General features: G+C 38.5%; 1 protein-coding gene across 1 annotated transcript in view; it reads right to left on the bottom strand.

Annotated features, from left to right (window-relative positions):
* The window catches only part of SHQ1 (SHQ1, H/ACA ribonucleoprotein assembly factor), a 101,482-nt gene that overhangs the window by 58,643 nt on the left and 30,434 nt on the right, over positions 1-12,405 (bottom strand). Inside the window, exons 7-9 of the mRNA XM_043587938.1 lie at positions 7,804-7,958; positions 5,944-5,997; positions 3,027-3,150 (exon numbers count right to left, since the gene is read on the bottom strand). Of these exons, the coding sequence (XP_043443873.1) occupies positions 3,027-3,150; positions 5,944-5,997; positions 7,804-7,958 (333 nt within the window). The remainder of the gene's footprint in view (positions 1-3,026; positions 3,151-5,943; positions 5,998-7,803; positions 7,959-12,405) is intronic.

Raw genomic sequence — 12,405 nt, forward strand, 5'->3', positions numbered from 1 at the left:
AGAGCAGAGAAGATGACGAGCGCCATCATAGAGATTAATGAAATGTAGATATTAGCACAACTAATAAATAGTAACAAGTATATAATCAACTTAAACCATACCACTTCTAAACAGAATAAAATTTCAAGGCATATTAGAAAAGCTGTTCTCTTTTCATCTCTTTTTTCATTTAATTCTGGTGAGTAACAGCAGCCAAGCAATGCTTCCATCAAGGATTCGACCTACTTAATCCTAAAGAATGAAACAGGGAGGAGGAAGTAAAAGTTGCTTAAAACAGGACAGAAACAAAACGGGGGGATGATCATGTGGCCCAAAGGGTACTGATCCAGGGAAAGAAACTGCATGCGCAAGGTCCTGCGTTAAGCGCTAAAACAATACTTAAAAGGACAACATAGGTTTTCTGCCCTTAAAGGAATTTGGATTAGACATACAGCAACAGCAAGAGATCAGCGTACACAGTCTTTCAGAGGTGGGGAAGGGGTGAGAGAAGGAACACAAACTTGAAAATAGCCAAAGGCCCAGTAAAGAATCCCTTGGAAGGCTACTATGAAGTCACTCAAGGCAAATTCATGATTCAGATCTTACACAAACAAAATAAAAATTCAGATTGTAGTCATTCCATTATAATGAAATTTTCTGTAGATTCTGAAGCCTTGCTACATTGGTTTTGAAAGCTCATTCCAGTTAAGATCAATATTTCTTTGGGGGAGAGTTATTTGGAGAGTTATTCATTACTTTCAAACTATGCAGGCACTCAACAGACCTTTCTAATAAAAAGTGTGATTGCATTTTGAATTATAAGTAGACACAAATTCATTTTTGGAAAACATTCAATGCCACAGAAGAGCTATCCCCATTGAAATCATGGGGTATCCAAACACACAAGACTCTTCAATGGCAATAATGGCGTCCCTGTGCCATCCACCTGGATAAACACAGGTTACAACCCTCATCCGGAGCTTGTGTTCCCCATAGCTTATGGTGGGAATTCTAGACAACCCAGCTCTGTCTCAGAACTAACTAACTAACCACAACCCAAATCAGCCACAGAACATGTTGTGTACAGTTTATAGAGGCTTCCCACTCATTTACAGCAGACAGACCTCAAGTGTGTTACCTAAGGTTTCTGTTGCTATCAAGACACAGCTGATAAGACTATTTCTTGTCAGATGGATAAAGATGTAAAGTTAAGTCTAAATTTCACTTCTCACCTACTAAAACTATTAGAGTAATTGATTACCATGTAAGTCAACACAATCGAATTTATTTCTGGTTATGCAATCACAGAACTGATTACTTTTCAAATAAAAATTCAGAGAACTAGATTACTCCCCAGAATAAAGAGTAGCAACTATGTGCCTGAGTGCACGCCCACACACACGCATAGGGTTTTTTGCCAGTTTTCCATCTGAAACCATGATGTAACAGGATAATCGCAAATTTACTCTCATTGTTTAAATCTATGAATAACGCACAGATCATCTAATACAAACAAGTAATTAATTGTGACATGTAACTCAAGTTCAAGTCACTTATAGTAGCTTGATCTTTCAAGGTAATTTTTTACAATTCAAGAAACCTCTTAAAAGTCAAGAAGAGGGGTGCCTGGGTGGCTCAGCTGGTTAAGCATCTGACTTTGGCTCAAGTCGTGTTCTCACCGTTTGTGAGTCTGAGCCCCACGTCGGGCTCTGTGCTGACAGCTCAGAGCCTAGAGCCTGGAGCCTGCTTTAGATTCTGTGTCTCCCTCTCTTTCTACCCCTCCCCGCTCTCACCCTGTCTCTGTCTCTCAAAAAGAAATCAATAAACATCTAAAAAAAAAAAGGGCAAGAAGAAATAACATAAGAAAAAACAAAGCAGTTTCTTTTCTACCTATGGGTTAATAAAGACTGATTTTTTTCAAAGGTAGTAGCTCTGCAATTTTACAAGCAACAATCCTTCGAAATAAAATACAGATGGCCTAAACCAACTGGATTAATAAAAAGGTATCTTTCATTTAACCATAATTCATTTTGATAATTATTGTCTACCTTAAAAAAATCTACTTCAAAACTGATTTTCTGCTTCCAGGATAGAAGGTGATAGGTCACACAGAAGTCAAAGAAAAACCTAGGAATACCTCTAGGAGCGACAAACGTTGGAGATGGGATTCTTCCTTTCAAGCCAATGACGTCAAGTGGGTGTAAAGGGAAGAGCTTCCTTACTTTCTCCTTCTTACCCTCAAGTCTGAAAACCTACACCTAGAAGTATTTTACCTAAGGACCAAGGAACAACGAGACTCCCCAGGGAAGAATAGAAGAAATGACCATAAAGGATGGAAAGTGATTTTTAAATAAATGTGCCAGAACTAATCCATACAAACGGATGCTGCCACCTTCAAATTCATTACTTTGGAAATTATATACTTAATCCAACGATACTGTTATAGTCACTTCGGAATTTGTTTCAGAGCTCAAAATTTTCCACATCCTTAAAACCAGGAAATGTTTGTCTCTTCAGGTTAGATTTGCAATAGTCAAAGGTCCTCAGAGTAGCTGTGCTGTTGTTTGGAAAGTCTTTCTTGACCTCCCAAGTCCAGGTTCTGTGCCCCCTCCCCGTGATCACGACATCCCCCAGCAGAGCACTTCTCACTCTATAATGGAATTGTTTACTTGTCATCTGTCACCCTGGCAAAACTGTAAACTGCACAGAAACAGGGAACAGATCTTATGATTATTATACCCACAATCCTAGCATAGTGCCTAGAAAACTGCAGGCTTCCAGGAATACTAAATGATGCACTCTACTTTAATACGAACTGGTCTGGAATCGTGTGTACCTTCTCCACTGCCCCTCCCAGCAGCTCTCAGAAAAGAGTGTATCTACAGAGACGAACCATTGCTTTTTATACTTGGCAGGGAGAAGTGATTGGATTTGATGATCTTCATTACTGATTTATGCATAGAAAAGCAAAAAATCATGACTACATCCTCACAGACTAAAAACATAACTTTTTCCCTCTCAAATCTGCAAGCACAGGAGTATCTTACCTAGCCGCAAGATCTTTATAGTGTCTCTGTAAGCTTTCATCACCAGCTTGAAGTGGCGATAAAGTGGGTAGCATAAAACTCTTCTTCCAAAAGACACCAGGATTTCATGAACATTAGTCCAAGTCTGTGAAGTATAGTTTAAATAAGTAATCATTTCCACATTACATAAATAAAAGGACACAACGAAATATGAAACTACTCTCAATTAAAAACTATAAGTTCGGATCATCACAAAGCCATGCAAGAGAGAAATATAAAACCATGAAATGAGATTCTTTTTGTACACCTTACAATAAAATATTTAATTGCAGTCCTTGTAATTTCTCATACTTCATCAAGATATCACAAATGCTCCTTAAAAATCACATATGCAGCAGGAAAGTTTCAAAAAGTCCTTTAAGAATTACAAATATGAATCTAAAACACATGGTACTAACAAAATACAGATGCACATAAAAGACACTGTTAAATGATATATGTTTCATGTTTTTGTCCTTTAGGACCACTCAAGATGGTGTAGATGAAAGATGGAGAACTCTTTAGTGAAGTGTGTTCACAGTCTCCCTCTTCTTCTACTTTTTCTTTTTCTTCTTTTTTAGTGTTTAGGGCATGAGAAAAACATGGTATTTATTTCAGTAATTTGCTTTCACTTATCAAAGAGAAAAGTGCTTTCTTGAAAAAAGTATTTTATCTTGAATAGTATCAAACTGAAACCATCAGCAATTCAAAACTTACTGAAAACACTAGACGAAGGCAATTTTGCACAAAATTGTTTTTTAATTGGATTTTGATTAAAACTGTATGAAAAATGTAACCCATATATAAAACTTAAAATATAAAAGTAAAACTAAGGGAGCAGAAAAATTTTCATGTATATTAATCCTTAACAAATGAGAGATCTGATTAAGAATATTGAGTATCTCACAAAGAACAGTTTATACCTAAAAAGAACTATAAACTTTTTAAAAAATTCTACCAAAAACTAATAAAAATTTCACATAGCTCTCAATAGCTCTGGCAATTCTAAGTTATCTCAAAATCAATAAAAATTTCAAAATGAAATCACATATAGGTGAATTTATTCATGAAGATGTTAATAAAAGAACTATGAAACTCTTCAGTTACTGACTACTTTGTTTTCAACATCAGTAATCGATGCCATTATTACCAAATCCAGTTTCTCCCTTACATGCTGATCACGGCAATAAGTAGAACTCAAATGAAGTCTAGGGAGCAGTGCTCCTCCATCTTTAACATGGATACGAATCCCTGGAGATCTTGCTACAGGTTCTGCTTCAGTGGGTCTGGACTGAGATTCTCTAACAAGCTCCCAGCTGAGATGCTGGTCAAGCCATTAGTTCATGGAACATTCTCTGGAGTAGCAAAATTCTCTAACAAAGCTGAATGTTTCAGTTCCTGTTCCCATCTTATCTATTATTTAAACAAAGTGATGCCATGAAGGGCGCCTGGGTGGCTCAGTCAGTTGAGTGTTTGGCTCAGCTCATGATCTTTTGGTTTGTGAGATTGAGCCCCGTGTCGTTGTCAGGATCTGAGCTGACAGAATGGATCCTCCTTGGGCTGTTCCCTCTCTTCTCTCTGCCCGTCCCCACCACCCCGCCCCGTGCACCCATGCTTTTTCTGTCTCAAAACAAACTGTAAAAAAAGTGATGCCATGAAACAACCTTGATTTTATAACTTACAATGTACTTATCTAGGATTTTTTTTCTAATGTTTATTTTTGAGAGAGAGCAGGAAACAAGAGAGAAAGAAAGGGAGACAGAGAATCTCAAGTGGGCTCCACACTGTCAGGACAAAGCCCAACTTGGGGCTAGAACCCACAAACGGCGAGATCAAGACCTGAGCCAATGTTCAACTGACTGAGCCACTCAGGAGGCCTAAACTGGAAAAGCAAAAAACTAATTGACTTAATTGATGATGCAACTGTTAGTTGTGTAAAATGACACTTTTTTTTTTACATGCTAGCTTTTGTTCTTTCTTTTTTTTTTTTAAGTAGTATGTACACCCAGTGTGAGGCTCAAATTCATGACCCCAAGTTCAAGAGTCACATGCTCTACCAACTGAGCCAGACAGGCACCCCTAAAAACTTTTTAAATGTTTCTTTATTTTGAGAAAGAAAGCGTGTGTGTGAGCGAGGAGGAGCACGCTGACAGCACAGAGCCCGACGTGGGGCTCGATCTCATGAATTTTGAGATCATGACCTCAACCGAAATCAAGAGTCAGACACTCAACTGACTGAGCCATCAGGCCATCAGATGCCCTTCTACTTTTAACTGCTGTTTTTACATTCAACAATTTGTTCAGAGCCAGTAAATTTTAAAATGGCATCCTCTGATATTTTTGATAAGATCTACAAAACGATTTACTGGGAAGTATTTATAAAAACAATGATTACTATACTAGAAGAGTTATCAGATCTGACCATACTACTTGTAGGACCTTAGACAAGTTATTTAAACTCTATGATCTAACCTTCATCGTCTGTAACATAGCAGTAATACTTATCTCACAGATTGACTGGAATGAACAGGAGAGGTAATACATATAAAAGGCTAATAAGGCACAAAAGGCACAGCTTTTGATGGTCAGGAAATGGCCCCTAGTAGAATTATCACCTAGGTTTGTTTCCCAACTTTGAGCTCTGAGCCCCAATACTCACCAACTTACAAAACTGTTCTCCTTCTCCCAAATGCTACAATACCCTATCTAGCTTCATTAGAAGAGTTACAAACGCAATCAGAATTTTATTTAAAAAGATGGGGGGAAAAACTTGTATAATCAAGTTTCCACTTTAAAAAAGTTAAGGAATTGCTTGAATTACCCACAACAAACTAATGGCGACAGAAAAAAGAACTTTCTAAACAAACAAAATGGCAAGAACTGCAAATGAAAATCATACCTCAAACCAGCACAGTGTGGGACTCAGTTTTCTAATGTTCCATGCAGACTCAACCTTCATTTGTTTTGGAGAAAAGAGCAGTGTCATTTTCGAGGTAAAGTCATTCAAAAATAAAGTAAATATATCCATTCACTCAACCAGTGTCTCAGTAGTACTGCCATACATAAGAACTAAGAAGCGTCTGTGGCTGAGGAAAAATAATTGCTTTGCAGAAGCTATCAAAGGCAAGTTTCTGCCTACTTTCCTTGGGATTTCACAAAGTAAAGCTTTTCCACTGATAAGAGTACCAGAACATAAGAGCAAACAAGCAGGGGCTTTGAAACTAAAACTTAAAGCAAAGTGATGTTTGCTCAATTACTGTCCTTCTCAACTAACTTACCCAAACATTCTGTAAGTAATCTGCCAAAGGACTCAAAGATAATGCTGAAGGGCTGACTGTGGCACTTAAAAAGATGCTCGGAATATGGCCTTTCAGAGAAGGCTTGTGAGAGTAAGTGCATTCTAGAAAAGGTCTTGAAGTTGCAAGACTTCGCGGCATCAAAAATGCAAATAAAAGAATCAAAAATGGTCAATTTTATCAGGCATGACTGAACACACTCACTCATTTCCTTAAGCAATAATGTGAAGTACTTTTTTCGTAAAAGAAAATATTTTCTCCAAGTACAGTATCCTTAAACGATGAACGGAAACAAAAACCATTTCCAGCTATAGTGTGCCCGTGATATACTCGTTAATATTCATTTGGGAGTCAAATGCAAATCCCAAGAGTCACCTTTGAAATTTTCAGAATCCTAACAACAGAAAATTTGGCACATATCAAATTCTAATCCTAATACTATGCTAATGCTGTGATGGTGAGAAAAGCAGATTAAATAATATACATCGTGACCCAATTTAAATACACATACACACGTACACAATGAAAGACTGGATGAAGAGATGTATCTCCTTATACCAGTAGCTATTTCAATGGCTGAGATTATGGGAAATTTTAATTATTTTTTTCATACCTATATTTTCCTTTTATACTGATAGGAATTATCTGCATAATTTTAAAAAAAGGAGAGCATATGCTCAGCTTGAAAACAACTCTTGAGCAAGTACAATTATAAACAGCTGCAGGGGCACATGGACTGGAAAGACTTTTTTGGTTCTTCAGCCTTTTTAAAATGTATGATCACTGAAATAGGTGAGAAAGACGTTAAATTCTTCATTTATACAATCAAATGTGGATCAAGAAGAGATACAAAAAATGTTTATATTATTAAAACAAGACCATTTAAGAAATAATGTTCTTTACAAAAGGTTTTACTTTTACAAGATTTCCTTAAATAGCAAAAAAGATAGGATTCAGGTTTTTCAAAATGTAATTTACATGTAATTTTTTCAGAAGCATACATACTATATAAATTGAGGGACACCTGCAGAAAAATGCTCAGATTCCCTTTTTTGTAAAATAGATATACCTCACATCTGCTCATGGACAGCTTGGCCAGAGAATGTAAACGGGTATGGTAAAGTTCACCTCTTGCCAATGTCAAGTGTCACATGGAAACAGCCCTCTTTGAACAAGTCGTCTCCTGAAGAGATGAGAGTTCAGGATATCCTTTCTCTACCCTCAGCTTTATTGCCCCACTCCACCATGTGATAGACACTGATGCGCAGAGAGAGAAGGAAAAAAGAACAAGCCAGCAATATGTGCTCACATCGGTACCCACCACTAACACGCACGTGCAGCTCTGCCAGGAGCATCCCCCAAATAAATCATCCCAACAGGGCTTACTCTCCACAGGAGTGACGCCTTACAGTTGATTTAGTCTGCTCACGTATGCCAACATGCACAGACACGTGTGCACTTACGTTCTTCTCTCCTTCACTGACACGAGTTTCATAGCAATATGCCAGAAGGATATCAATCAAACTGTAGTACACTTGGCGAAGAGCTCTCTTGTCCAGTAGGTAAGATTTATTGACAAATTTTCGCAGCTGATATTTCTCTTCTTCAGAAAAAGACACTAGGAAAAAAATGCATTTAAAAATGAAACACTCCATTCAGTTTTGCAAAAAAAAAAAAAAAAAAAAAACCCAGTGCAGAGGATTTGTCAAAATTAGAACTTCGATTATAGAAACTGAAATAAGAGTAATTTAACTCTGAATATAGAAGGAACTTTTAAACTAGGCTTCACAGTTTTATTAAGGGCTGTGCATCTGCTCAAACCCTAGTAGAGCTAAATAAAGGAGAAATGTCTAAACAGTATTTATTCCTTACTTCCGGGATGCCCCCTCTTTTTGCTACACTGTCCTGTATTCAAGGCATCTAAATGCCAGAGCTATCGACTTTAAAATTCAGATAACACAGTTTGAGAACAGAAAACATAATGGCTAAATAAAGCACTCTGTAAATATTCATTACCCATTTTGAAAGTTCTATACAAAAGAATAGGAATATTCCCATATAATAGGCAATGTTAAGGGCAAAGTATCTATTAATATCTTTTAGACACAAAGTATTACCTACATAACACACAAATGGGACCACATCACACATATTTGACTTGTGGGAAGAAGGTGGTTCTTTTCAACAGTGTGTCTTTTCTTCTCTGGCTTTCACCCTGTCTACATCTTCAACAACAGCCTCCTCCACATTAAAAATCTAGTATATAAGGGCGCCTGGGTGGCGCAGTCGGTTAAGCGTCCGACTTCAGCCAGGTCACGATCTCGCGGTCCGTGAGTTCGAGCCCCGCGTCGGGCTCTGGGCTGATGGCTCAGAGCCTGGAGCCTGTTTCCGATTCTGTGTGTCCCTCTCTCTCTGCCCCTCCCCGTTCATGCTCTGTCTCTCTCTGTCGCAAAAATAAATAAACATTGAAAAAAAAAAATCTAGTATATATCATTTCATATTTTTCTCTATAATCATGTAATGCTATACAGACACATAAACATATACAAAGGAATTTATATGATCCTCCCTTCCCCACCCATAGAATTCGATCCTTTTTTTCCACCTAGCCTACCTCAATGAATAACTCTGGCAAATCTCTCCAAGTCAACTGGTACTTAGCTAATTTTTGTAAAGGCGCAGAATATTCCATGGTGTGGTATGCTCTATCCAACCACTCCCCCTACTGATGGGCATCCACTATGCTTCCAGTTTTCTGCCACTGCTAGTAAGACTGCATAAATGTCCTTACCACACATCCTTGGATACTGGGAGGTTTTATTTCTATAAAAGAGATTCCTGAGAGTAAATTCACTGGGTTAAAAAGTGCATCTGTTTTTTAAGAATACTTTATTTAAAGGCTACAACTCTCCTTTTTAATGGCCCTGGATACAAGTTCTCCTTCTACACCCATCCCTCCCACCCAGCGATAAATATCATAGCTTTTCCTACTCATTTCCATTTTAACAGATAGGAAGTGACTGTAGTATGAAGAATTCTAAGAGGAGACCCAGTGAATGTGGGCAGAATCTGTGACTTGCTTCTATCCAAAAGAATATGGCAATGGTGATCGGACAGTCACTGTCATGATTATGTCGCTTTAAAGAACAGACTGGAGCCAGAGACTCACCGCTGGTTTTGAAGAAATAAGATGCCATGTTGTTAGAAGGCTGTTTGGCAGGAGAGTGTGGGGAGCTGTGAGATGTGAGAGTAGCCTCCAGCTGACAGCCAGTAAGGGCACTGGGACCTTAGTTCTACAGATGCAAGAACAGAATTCTGCCAACCATCAAATGAGCCTGGAAAAGAACCCTGAGGTCCAGAAAAGAACATAGCTACCAACACATATGAAAAAAGAAAGGAGAAGATGGCCATATTTATGTACACCCTGATAAGACCCTGAGCAGAGAACCCAGCTAGCAAACTCGAGTCCTGAGCCATGGAAAATGAGTCAAATTAGAACTGTTTCTAATTTGTGGTAATTGCTTACACAGCAAAAGAAACCTAATACAATGATATACCACTGTTACTGCGGTTAGTATTTTTCTAACTGCTAAACTTTAAGCATTATTTTATAGGTTTGCTGGCAACCTCTGAACGAACCATTCAATGTGTTTTGCCCACTTTTTTCTATTGGATGGCTTGTCTTACCAAATTTTTAAGAACTTGCTGTTATAGGGGCGCCTGGGTGGCGCAGTCGGTTAAGCGTCCGACTTCAGCCAGGTCACAATCTCGCGGTCCGCGAGTTCGAGCCCTGCGTCAGGCTCTGGGCTGATGGCTCAGAGCCTGGAGCCTGTTTCCGATTCTGTGTCTCCCTCTCTCTCGGCCCCTCCCCCGTTCATGCTCTGTCTCTCTCTGTCCCAAAAATAAATAAACGTTGAAAAAAAAAATTTTTTTTTAAATTAAAAAAAAAAAAAAAAAAAGAACTTGCTGTTATAGATATGAACCCTAGTCATATCTCCAAATCGACTGTATCTCTACTGACTTTGTTTATGGGATCCTTTGCCATTGATTTATCTATTTTTTTGCGTGTAGCCAAATACATCCATCTTTAAAAAAAAAAAAAAAACAGATTCTGGATTGACAGTCTCCGATAAGTTTCCCCAACTCCTGAAAATGTACATGAAACCTCTCATCTTTTCTTTAAGATTTACAGTTTCCTTTCTAAAATCTTAAGTTTTTAATCCATCTGGAAGTAATTTTTTCATGTTAAAGGATTCTGGTTAATTCCAGGTAAACAGTTAATTGCACCAGCACAGTTTGGTCAGTAATCCATCTTTTCCCCACTGTACCGAACTATTAGCTTTGTCAAAAAGATCTGTTGTTTTCTTACTAACAATTATTTCCAAGCATTTTCAGCTTTAGTGACTTGTAAATACAATATTCTCCCCCCACCCCCGCATTTCCAGTAATTTTTGATAGGACAGAGAAAAGCTATTTCTTTTCACAAACCACCTTACCCAATATTTGGCTGCCTTGACTAAAAAAAAAAAAGCGAAGTACTTAATAAATGCTAATAGTTAAAAAAAAAAAAAAACTTTATGTCTACATTGGTAAGGTAAGCAAGTATATAAGGCTGAAGTTCTTTCTAACTTTCCTCTGATGTTTACAATATAGACAAGCTATTGTCAAGGATCTATTTTCTCACATTAAAACATGAGCATTTTCTGGGGTTCCTGGGTGGCTCAGTAGGTTAAGCATCCAATTTCAGCTCAGGTGATGGTCTTGTAGGCAGTAAGTTCAAGCCCGCATCAGGCTCTGTGCTGACAGCTCAGAGCCTGGAACCTGCTTTGGATTCTGTCTCCCTCTCTCTCTGCCCCTCCCCGGTTCACACTCCCTTCTGTCTCTCAAATATGAATAAATGTTAAAAAAAAATTTTTTTAAAACAATATGAGCATTATCGGTTATTATCATATATACGAAGTAAAATGCATCTTACCTTAGAGCAAGATTTACAGAAAGAGTAACAACTAACAACATAAGTGTACTCAGTTCCTAGCTAGTGTAAGTAAAACATGGCCTGCTACTTACCTTAGAGCGATTTCTTTTTTTTTTAAATATATGAAATTTATTGTCAAATTGGTTTCCATACAACACCCAGTGTTCATCCCAAAAGATGCCCTCTTCAATACCCATCACCACCCCCCCCACCCCCCATCAGCCCTCAGTTTGTTCTCAGACCTTAGAGCGATTTCTTTTTTTTTTTCAACATTTATTTATTTTTGGGACAGAGAGAGACAGAGCATGAACGGGGGAGGGGCAGAGAGAGAGGGAGACACAGAATCGGAAACAGGCTCCAGGCTCTGAGCCATCAGCCCAGAGCCTGACGCGGGGCTCGAACTCCCAGACCACGAGATCGTGACCTGGCTGAAGTCGGACACTTAACCGACTGTGCCACCCAGGTGCCCCAAGAGCGATTTCTAAAGAAACTTAAGCATCTAGATATTTTAAGCTACCTCTAAAAAAAAGGTTATCAACCTTTTACCTTGCAAAGTAATCTTTAATTCTCGTTCCATGCCCTATCAGACCATTAGTTTCAAATTCACTTAAAAAGTTAGGCCCAATAAAGAGGAGTGTTTTGCTTCTAGTTCCAGTGGTTCATACTAACGTAGTTCAAAACAAAGCAAAACAAAACAAAACTTTAAAAGGCTCTTTCTCCAGGTTTTAGAATTGCCTGTTACATTTAGGTAAGGACAGGCTAAACTGCTAACCAAGAGACCCCAAAATACAGTGGCTTCTCTGCAACAGAAGTTTGTCTCCCACACTACTATTCTGAGTGAATGATCCAGGACTGGTGAGGCATCAGCATCTCCATCATATGACTTCCAACTATGCATCTAAGAAAGCTGTTCCAGGTTTTCACCATTTCCTAACCAATGGGCAAGCAGCCTAAGACGGCAAGCTCCTTCTTTCTAAAGACCGGGGCCAGGGCACACACCACTTCTGTCATTTCCCATCAACTAGGACTTAGGCACAGGACCACGCTGAGGGCGAAGAAGGAGAGCAAAGGGAATCAACAGGGCAGTCAC

The sequence above is a fragment of the Prionailurus bengalensis genome, chromosome A2, assembly GCF_016509475.1.
Source record: "Prionailurus bengalensis isolate Pbe53 chromosome A2, Fcat_Pben_1.1_paternal_pri, whole genome shotgun sequence".
In the NCBI taxonomy this organism is placed as follows: Eukaryota; Metazoa; Chordata; class Mammalia; order Carnivora; family Felidae; genus Prionailurus; species Prionailurus bengalensis.